General features: G+C 39.6%; 1 protein-coding gene across 1 annotated transcript; it reads left to right on the top strand.

Moving 5' to 3' along the window:
• The first annotated feature begins 2,298 nt into the window (after positions 1-2,298).
• On the top strand, positions 2,299-9,112 carry Med18 (mediator complex subunit 18). Its single transcript, XM_047547852.1, has 3 exons — positions 2,299-2,403; positions 2,993-3,142; positions 8,387-9,112. Exons 2-3 carry the CDS (start codon positions 3,070-3,072, stop codon positions 8,938-8,940), a joined length of 627 nt encoding a protein of 208 aa, XP_047403808.1. The 5' UTR covers positions 2,299-2,403; positions 2,993-3,069; the 3' UTR covers positions 8,941-9,112.
• Positions 9,113-10,012: the final 900 nt, after the last annotated feature.

Below are 10,012 nucleotides of genomic sequence, written 5' to 3'. Positions count from 1 at the left end.
TATTATTAATACTTGACTGTAAAATGCAAGACTGTATTAAAGAAACACATTTTCAGCAAAAATCTGAAAAATAAATATAAGAACTATCAATATTATGTTTCTAAATTATTAGTTTCGTTTACATTTTTGAAATCTTTCTTTCATAGTTATCTCAGCCAGAGTGGACCACAGCACTCCAGGCTCTCTTTCCTAAGTTTTTCTCCACACTGCAGCCAAGGTGATCTTTTCATTTTTATTTTTAAATTTTTGTGATTTTATTGTTGTTGTTGTTTATCATTTACTTATCCCAGGGATATGAGCCACATCCCCAGCCCCACATCCACTTTTCTTGAGACAGGGTCTGACTAAGTTGCTTAGAGCCATGCCAAGTTGCTGAGGCTGGCTTTAAATGCCCGATCCTCCTGCCTCAGCTTCCTGAATCACTGGGATTTCAGCATTGGACCACTGCACCATGCTAAGGTGATCTTTTTAAAGCTCACATCTGATCTTTAGTTTGGTATGTAAAGTCCTTCAAGATCTGGGTCTTACTCCTCTTCTGTTTCTTACTCCCTTCTACCTCAGATTCTATAGCCTAATTCTACTTAATTTGGTGTTCTTTGGTAATGCTGTTCCCATTGCCTCCAATTCCCTTTCTTCCTTTTTAATCTAGCTAACGCCTGTTATGACACCATCAAGTTACTTTGAGCATTAATGACCTCTTCCAGGAAAACTTCCCTGATGCCCTCAGGATGGGTGAAGTGTCCTGCTTGCTTCCAAAACAGCTGGGCTGTTTATATCTCATTACCCAACTGTATCAAATCACATGGTACTGTTTAGTTTAACTCTGCTTCCTACAAATGTGCTGATCAACTCTTTTGAAGACATAGTTGGAGTCAACACTTAAAATGAACATTTAAAGCACAGTAGACTTCAAAAGTCTGCTAAGTCCAATTTTTTTAAAAAAAAAACAAAAAAAAGAATCCTAGCAAGTGGTGGAGGTCTGTAATGACAGATGATGAAGAAGGGAGGCAGAAGGATGGCAAGTTCGAGGTCAGCTTGAGCAATTTAGTGGGACCCTGTCTCATAATGAAAAATAAAAGGTGCTGTGTGTGCAAGCAAGCTGGAAAGACAGCAGGTGCTCACGCCTGTGATCCCAGTGACTCATGAGGTTGAGGCAGTAGGATCACAAGTTCAAGGCCAGTCTCTGCAACACTGTGGAAGTCCTAAGCAATTTAGTGAGACGGTGTCCCAAAATAAAAAAATTTAAAAGGCTTGGAGATAGGGCTAGGGTTGTAGCTCAGTGGTAGAGTGGTTGTCTAGCACGTGTGAGGCACTGGGCTCGATCCTCAGCACCATATAAAAATAAATAAAATCGTGATTTTTTTTTTTTTTTTAAAGGCTTGGGGATATAGCTCAGTGGTAAAGCACCGCTGGGTTCAATCCTAGTAATGAAAAGGTGCGGGGGAGGGCGGTAATATAGAGCAAGGAAACCAGAGCTAGTAGAAGTGGCAGTACGGTGCAGGATTGAAGAGGATGGACTCCGAAGTCAACTGCTTGCATTTGTGGCTCAGTCTCTCTACTCCCTTGCATGTTATTTAATACCTGTTGCCTAAGTTTTCCCATTGACAAAATTACAGTAATAGTGGTACTTGATTCAAGGGATTTCTCTGAGGATCACATTTTAAAATGGGATCATTTAACTTGGGGAACTTTGTTTGGGTTCTAAGGATTGAACCCAGAGGCACTTTATCCCCTCAACTACATCCCCATTCCTTTTAATTTTTTGAGACAGGGTTTCCCTAAGTTGCCCTGGCTGGCCTCAAATTTGTGATCCTCCTGCCTCAGTCTCATGACTTGCTGGGATTACAAGCAAAATATTATTTAAGGGCGGCTTCCCTTTTCACCATCACGTATCTAAGAAAAAGAGGTCTTTGTTTTATAACCTTCTTCTCTTCTTTCCTCAAGCTCCCTTTGCCGTCCAAGTCAGCGTTTCTGAGTTCAAAGTTTAAGTTCTTTTTTCAGTCCTATCGGTTCCAAGACAGTTGCTACATAAAAACATCTCCGGGTCGTCGAACTTCGAAAAAAAAAATATATTTTCCTAAAGGAGGGCCAATGACGTCAAGCAGCCCTCGCTACCACCGAGCAATTACCGTATAAAGGAAGGCTCCTTCGCGCATGTGCTTCTGCTTGCCCGTCCGCAAAAACAAAAAAACAAAAACAAAAACAAAAGAAAAAACAATTTTGTACTCTCTCGGCACCCTTACGTCGCAGGGCGGCAGTGTCTCTCCTCGTTTGCTCGGCGTAGACTTCCTGCCGGAAGTGGGAAGAGGAGGAGGTGGGGTGGTGGCGTTCGTGGTGGGTCGTGCTAGGCTCGCGTATTCTGAGATCGGGGGGATAATTGTCGCTCAGAGGCTGCGGGCGGAGGTACATTTTTCTTGTGTAAACGCACACGTGTCTTGGATGCCGGCTTAGGAGGATCTGTACTATCGTTTTATAAAAGAACTTCATGCTTCCGCACGGCTCTCTGGGAAGGCGTATTCAGAGAGGCAGAATGCCCAGATTTCAGTCGGTTGCAGGCTCTGTCACTGACAGTGTGCGCTGTGACTTGCCTTGTGCCCCTCTCCGTGTCTCTGTATCCTCATCTGTAGGGTGAAGGTCACTTGTCAGTTTTTCTGAATGTTACTGAATGTCCATTATGTCATTTGAGCCTCCAAAATCGGGAGAGTTAATATCACTGACCCCATTTTATAAGGAAAAGACGGTGAGAGGTTACATGACTTCCTTAAGATTGAACAGATAACTTTTTGAGGTTTCAGAACTTGAAATTAGAATGTTACTCTGTAACTCCTTCGTCAAGTCTTCTTTGTATGTTTCTATATCGTCAGTTCTGGAACTGGCCATATAAGCAAATACTCAAGAAGTTTTGAATTAATTAGTCTTTTGATTCCAAGGCCAATGCCATGCAAATCTGGTTTCTGTCTCTCAGATGTATAAACAAATGTGACTTTTCCAGGTGTATCCTGTGTCTTACCTGATTGGATCCAGTTCTGAGTCCAGTTCTGTAGTCTTCAACTTAATCAACCAGACACCATGGAGGCACCCCCAGTCACCATGATGCCTGTTACTGGGGGCACCATTAACATGATGGAGTACCTGCTTCAGGGTAAGTGAACCAGAAAGCTGGGATTACCTGTTTTCCTCTTCTCTTCAGCTTCTCTGGAAATGAAGACTTAAAACAAAAGCAACCTGCATAGTTTCTGACACTCACCAATTTCCACCCTGCTGCAGTGCTGGGGCTTGAACACAGGACCCTATGCCCACTATTCACAAATCTTATGATTCTGTCCTATATCATAAAGTGAATGAACCCCAGCTCCATAGTTTTTGAATTTTTTTCATTTAAAATTATGGTTGCAAATGCATTAAGCCCTTTAAATTGGCCAGTTTAAACATTTGAAATTATTGTGCATCAATCTGTAGAACTTTTTCATCTTGCAAAACTGAAACTTTATACCCATTAAATACTAATTTTCCCTCTCTACTCCCAGCCTTTAGCAACTATCTTTCTACATTCTAATTTTGAATACCTTAGATACCTCATATGAGTGGGATAATACAGTATTTGCCTTTTTGTGTCTGATATATTTCATTTAGTGTAATGTACTTGGGGTTCATCCATTTTATGAGTTAGGACAGAATCAGTTTCTCTCTCTTTTCTTTCCCCCCCTGTACTTGTGATAGAACTCCGGGCCTCACTCATGCTAGGCAAATACTATACCCTGAGCTACAGCCCTAGCCCATTAAAAATTTTTTATTTTGAGACAGGGTCTTGCAAAGTTCCTTAGGCTGCCCTTGAACTTGCCATCCTTCTTTGGATTACCCTTCCTTAGCTTCCCAAGTAGCTAGGATTATAGGGATACATCATCATATCTGGCCAGAATGTTCTTTCTTTCTTTCTTTCTTTCTTTCTTTCTTTCTTTCTTTTTTTTAATACCAGGGATTGAACCCAGGGGTGCTTAACACTGAGCCACATATTCAGCCCTTTTGTGTATTTTATTTAGAGACAGGGTCTCACTAAGTTGCTGAGACTGGCTTTGAACTCACAATCCTCCTGTCTCAGTCTCTCTAGCCACTGGGATGACAGGTGTGTGCCACCACACCTGGCTTTATTGTGGTTTTGATTTATATTTCTCTGGTGATTAGTGATATCGAACATCTTTTCATATGCTTCTGAGCCATTTGTATATCTTCTTTGGAGAATTGTCTATTCAATCTTTGCCTACTTTTAAATTATTAGATTTTTTGTTGTTGAGTTGTAAGAGTTGTTTATATATTCTGAATGTTAACTTCTTATTTTTTTTAATTTTTTTTTTTTTTAGTTGTATTCGGGCACAATACCTTTATTTATTTATTTTTATGTGGTGCTGGGGATCGAACCCAGTGCCTCACACGTGCTAGGCAAGTGCTATGCCATTGAGCCACAACCCCAGTCCAACTTCTTATATTTTTGATTTGAAAATATTTTCTCCATGCCATAGGTTGCCTTTCACTCTGTTGATTACATTGATACACAGAGTTTTTCAATTTTTATCTATTTTTGCAGAAAAAAACTTTAATTTTAATGAGTTCTAGTTTAATCATTCTTTCTTTCATTGATTGTGCCTTTGAAATAATATTTAAAAAGTCATTATGAAACCTAGGATCATCTAATATTCTTGGTATCCTCTAAGAGTTTTATAATTTGGGATTTTACATTTAGATCTGTGATCCATTTTGGAATAATTTTTGTGAAGATTGTGTATCCCAAACCTTTTTGCAGACATGCACTTTGCCAACACTCAGAAAGTTTCTTCTCAGACCTCATCCTAACCATCCTCCTCCAATTGGAAGAGCTGCTGTTCTATCTATAATCATAGATTATGTGGGAAAGAACATCATGTGGAATGTACTCTTTTGTTAAGGGCTTCTTCTGGTCAGAATAGCTATTTCAGTATCCATTCATATTGGTATGCATATGAATAGTTTTTTGTTTTTGGGTTTTTTTCTTTTGCAGTATTGGGGATTGAACCCAGACCTTGCACATGCTAGGCAAGTGCTCTACCACTGAGCTACATACCCAGCCAGTTTTATTTTATTTTGAGACAGAGTCATGCTAAGTTGCTGGAGCTGGCCTTGATTTGGGATCCTTCTGCTTCATGCTCCCAAGTAGCTGGGATGGTAGTTGCTTTTTATTGCTCAGCAGTATCCCATTGTATATCACAATGTGTTTATTCTACTGTTGATGGGCACCTGATCTGTTTCTAGCTTTTGGCTACTATGAAAACAGCTGCTAAGAACTTTCTCTCGCTCTCTTTTTTTTTTTTTTTTTTTTGGATAAATACCCAGGAGTGGGATTGCTGAGTCAAACAACTATTTTTGAGTTAAATTTATTGATTTCAAAGAGATGACTCAGATAATAAAAATACTGATGATGATATTTTTGAGCATCTATCCTGTACCTGACCTTTGCTTCCCTAGTAGCTGGGATTACAGGTATATGTCACCACACCCAGCTCCAATACTACCATTATTACCTTCAAAATTAGTAGTAAATTTAGTGAGGCCCTAGGCAACTTAGTGAGAGCCTGTCTTAAAGTGAAAAGGGTTGGGGATATGGCTCATTGGTTAAGCACCCCTGGGTTCAATCCCTAGTACCAAAAAATAAAACAAAAAAGAAGGAAAGAAATTTAATAATAAATTTCATTCATTCATTATCTATTCTATATTCAAGATTTTCCAAATTGTTCCTCAAAAGTTTTACAGGTTATATGCAAAAACTATATCATTTTATGTAAGGGAATCTCCTGATTTTAGGGATTCCTGGAACCAGTTCCCCACAGATACTGAGAAACAACTGTACCACCTTTACCATAGAATGTATGTAAGGCTTGTATTCATTGAGCCATGCCACATCCTTATTTCATTACCATTTTCCCTCTTGTACAATATACTTCAACCACACTGGTATCTTTTCATTTCCTTAAATTTGCCAGGCCCTTTCCTGCTCATGGTCTTTGCACTTAATGATCCCTCTGCTCTGGAACCCTTTCCCCAGACATCTCTCTCTAACCCTTTCATTTTCATCCTTTGGATCTTAGCACAGGTTCGTCTCTATAGAGATCCTTTCTGACCACTCCAGCCCCTCAGAGTGGTTCTTCTCCATCGTCCCCACAAATTATTCTATCATCTACCTTTTATTTCCTTGTATTTCTAATTTTTGTTTGTTTACTTTTTTTGTTGTTGTTGTTGTCTTTACAAAACTGTAATCTCTATAAGGTCAGGGCCTCCTACTGCCTAGCACAGTGTGCCCAGGCACAGCTCTTAAAATCTTCAATGACATATTTACCAGGACCTGTTGCTTTACTTACAACCCTGTTGGTTTTCAAATATTCAGTCTTTTGAATCTTACAGTCAATTTTTACAATATAGTGGCATTGTTATACTGATCTAAAGAGAGTGTTGGGAACATCTGAAGAAAAACATTCTTAGTATAAGGAATAAGAGAAAGATCTCTGAAGAGAAATACATTGCCAGATACTTGGCATTTTCAGAGATTAGTAGGAAGGTCACTGGCTAGAGGGACTGATAAAGGGGAAAAGTGGAAAGAGATGATGTTGGACAGATAGCAGAGACCATAATATGTAGGATCTTGTAGAAAATAGTGAAGACTATATTTTATTTTAAATCACATAGGAAACCACTAGGAGGTTCTGAGCAGAGGATTTATTTGCTTTGTATTTTATTTATTTATTTATATAGTTTTCATTTTTGCCTTATATTTTTAAAAGACCACTTAGCTATTGTATAGAAAAAAGAAGACAAGGTTGATGAACCAGGCATGAGGGCACATGCCTGTAGTCCCAGCTATTAAGGAGGCAGAAGGATCACTTGAGCTCAGGAAGTCAAGGTCAACTTGGGCAATATAGCAAGACCCCAATTTTAAAAAAAGATGGGGGAAAGGTGGAAACAGGCTACTGCAAAGACCAAGCAAAAATGAAAACAAGTTGGACTAGGTGCAAATGATCAGGGAGTGAAAGGTGGTTGGATTTTGCTTTTATTTTAGAAGTATGGATTAGATGTATATAGGATGTTGGAGAAAGGAGTCAAAGATGATTCCATGGTTTTGGCCTGGGAAACTGAAAGCTGAGAGTTGCCATTTACTGTGATGGGAAAGACAGGAGAAGTAAGATTTTGAGGCAGAAAAATCAACAGTTTAATATTGAATATGTTAGGGTGAAGATGTGTGTTAGGAACCAGGTGTGGTGGCACAAGCCTATAATCTCCAGCAGCTCAGGAGGCTGAGGCAGGAGGATTGCCAGTTCAAAGCCTCAGCAATTTAGCAAAACTCTAAGCAACTTAGTGAGACGGTATCTCAAAATAAAAAGTTCTGGGAATGTGACTCAGTGTTAGGCACCCTTGGGTTTAATCCCTGGTACCAAAAAAAAAAGGGGGAGAAAGAAGAGACAGATGTGTGTTAGGCATCCAAGTGGAAGTAGACAATTTGGATGTATGAGTCTGTAGTTCATGAGATACAAATGTGGGAGTCCTCAGGGCATAAATAATATTTAAAGTTATGGGATCAAATTAAGTCACCAAGGGAGGAAGAGACTTATTGTTTTTTGGGGGGAGGGATTTGTGGTTTTTTGTTTGTTTGTTTTTATTTTTTGTTTGGTACCAGGAATTGAATCCAGGGATGCTTTACCACTGAACTGTATCCCCAACACTTTATTTTTTATTTTTTAGATTTTGAGACAGGGTCTCGCTAAGTTACTTAGGGCCTCACTAACTTGCTGAGGCTGACCTTGAACTTGTGATCCTCTTGCCTCAGCCTCCTAATTGCTGGGATTACAGGCGTGTGCCAGCACACCTATCGAAGAGATTATTGATAGAGAAGAGAACCAGAAATGAACTGCGGGACCCTCCATCATTTAGGGATGAAGAGATTAAGTAAAGAAAACTTAAAAGGAATGATCAATTTTATTTATTTATTTATGTATGGTCCTAAGGATTGAACCCAGTGCCTTACACTTAGAAGGCAAGTGCTCTACCACTGAGCTACAGCCCCAGCCCCACTGTTGCCTTGTAAAGGTCCTGAGGCCAACGACCAAAGACTTCTGGAGATTAACATTTCTAAGGAAATGCTAAAGATTTCTAGTACCAAATAAGAAAAAGCAAAAAATTGAAAGGGAAATAACTTTATCATAATGTTATATAATAACTTGGCAGTGTAACTCCTTATATATTAGGCCTGTGTTTTATAACAGACTACTAGACTAAACCGTTGGGGTTTTCATTTTAGGTTTTTTAATTGCTGATTCTATGACCCACAATGAAAGCTGAGACTCAGTAGTGCTTTTTCCCTCTTTAGGAAGTGTTTTAGACCACAGTTTGGAAAGCCTCATCCACCGCCTTCGTGGTTTATGTGACAACATGGAACCTGAAACTTTCCTTGACCATGAGATGGTATTCCTCCTTAAGGGCCAGCAGGCCAGCCCATTTGTCCTGAGGGCCCGGCGCTCTATGGATAGAGCAGGGGCACCCTGGCATCTGCGTTACCTGGGACAGCCAGAAATGGGAGACAAGAACCGCTATGCCTTGGTGCGAAACTGTGTGGACATTGCCACATCTGAAAACCTCACAGATTTCTTGATGGAAATGGGCTTCCGCATGGACCATGAGTTTGTTTCCAAGGGACACCTGTTCCGTAAGGGCATTATGAAGATTATGGTATACAAGATTTTCCGTATCCTGGTGCCCGGGAACACAGACAGCACTGAGGCCTTGTCACTCTCCTATCTTGTGGAATTAAGTGTTGTTGCACCAGCCGGGCAGGATGTGGTCTCTGATGACATGAGGAACTTTGCTGAGCAGCTGAAACCTCTGGTTCACCTAGAGAAAATAGACCCCAAAAGGCTCATGTGACTAAGACAGTCTGTACTCACCTGTTAGAAAAAAGATATTATAGTGTCTCAGTTTAGGGCTGGGGATATGACTTGGTTGGTGCTTGCCTAGCATGTACAAGGGCCTGGGTTCAATCTCCAGTCCACCAAAAAAAAAGAAAAAAAAAAATGCCCCAGTTTACCACTACCAGCCAGATATTCCCTTGGATATTCCAAGAGTTTACTTGGTTCTTTTCAATGTTTTCCTCATGAGGTTTCACTTTCATGGCAACCTTTTATTTTTATTTAATTTTTTAATTTTTATTTTTTATTTTTTAGTACTAGGAATTGAACCCAAGGGCACTTGACCATTGAACCACATCCTCAATGCTTTTTTATTTTTTATTTAGAGACAGAGTCTTACTGAGTTGCTTAGGGCCTTACTAAGTTGCTGAGGCTGGCTTTGAACTTGATATCCTCCTACCTCAGCCTCCCAAGCTGCTGGGATTACAGGTGTGTATCACCACACCCAGCCATGGCAGCCTTTTTAAATTAAAGGCTCAGGGTAACACAGAATCTGTCTAATCCCTCTGCATAAAGAGGGGAAATTGGGACAAATTAGCTTTTGGAAAGAAAAGTCTCTTGTTCAGCCATTTGTGTGTAAGGTTTGTTAGCAGTCCGTAAACTTGTGTTGAATGGTAATAAAGGCTATTAAAAAAATGTCTGTAATTCTGCTTCTGTATCTCTTACTCTACACACTCAGGGTAGATTCATTAGCAGTTGAAGCAACAACAGTGATAATTCTGTTTTAATTTTTTGGTTGTTTGTAGTGCTGAAGATCAAACCCAGGACCTCAAGCATACTCAGCAAGCACTTTACTACTGAGATATAGCCCCGGTCCCTTAGTTTTAATTTTATAGACATGATAGTTCTCACTTTTCATAAAGTGGCACATTTGTTGATGAGATATATTTAAATGCAAAAGTAATAAAAGTAATATCTAAGGAAATACACTAATTATATTTGGTATATGGCCTTCTAGTCTTTAGTTTTTGTAAATTTGTATACACACACACACACACATTTGTAAAAAATAGTCCATATATATTGGCTTT

Source organism: Sciurus carolinensis, chromosome 1 (assembly GCF_902686445.1).
Source record: "Sciurus carolinensis chromosome 1, mSciCar1.2, whole genome shotgun sequence".
Classification (NCBI taxonomy): domain Eukaryota; kingdom Metazoa; phylum Chordata; class Mammalia; order Rodentia; family Sciuridae; genus Sciurus; species Sciurus carolinensis.
The sequence above is the reverse complement of the archived record's forward strand: the minus strand, read 5'-3'. Positions and strand labels throughout refer to the sequence as shown.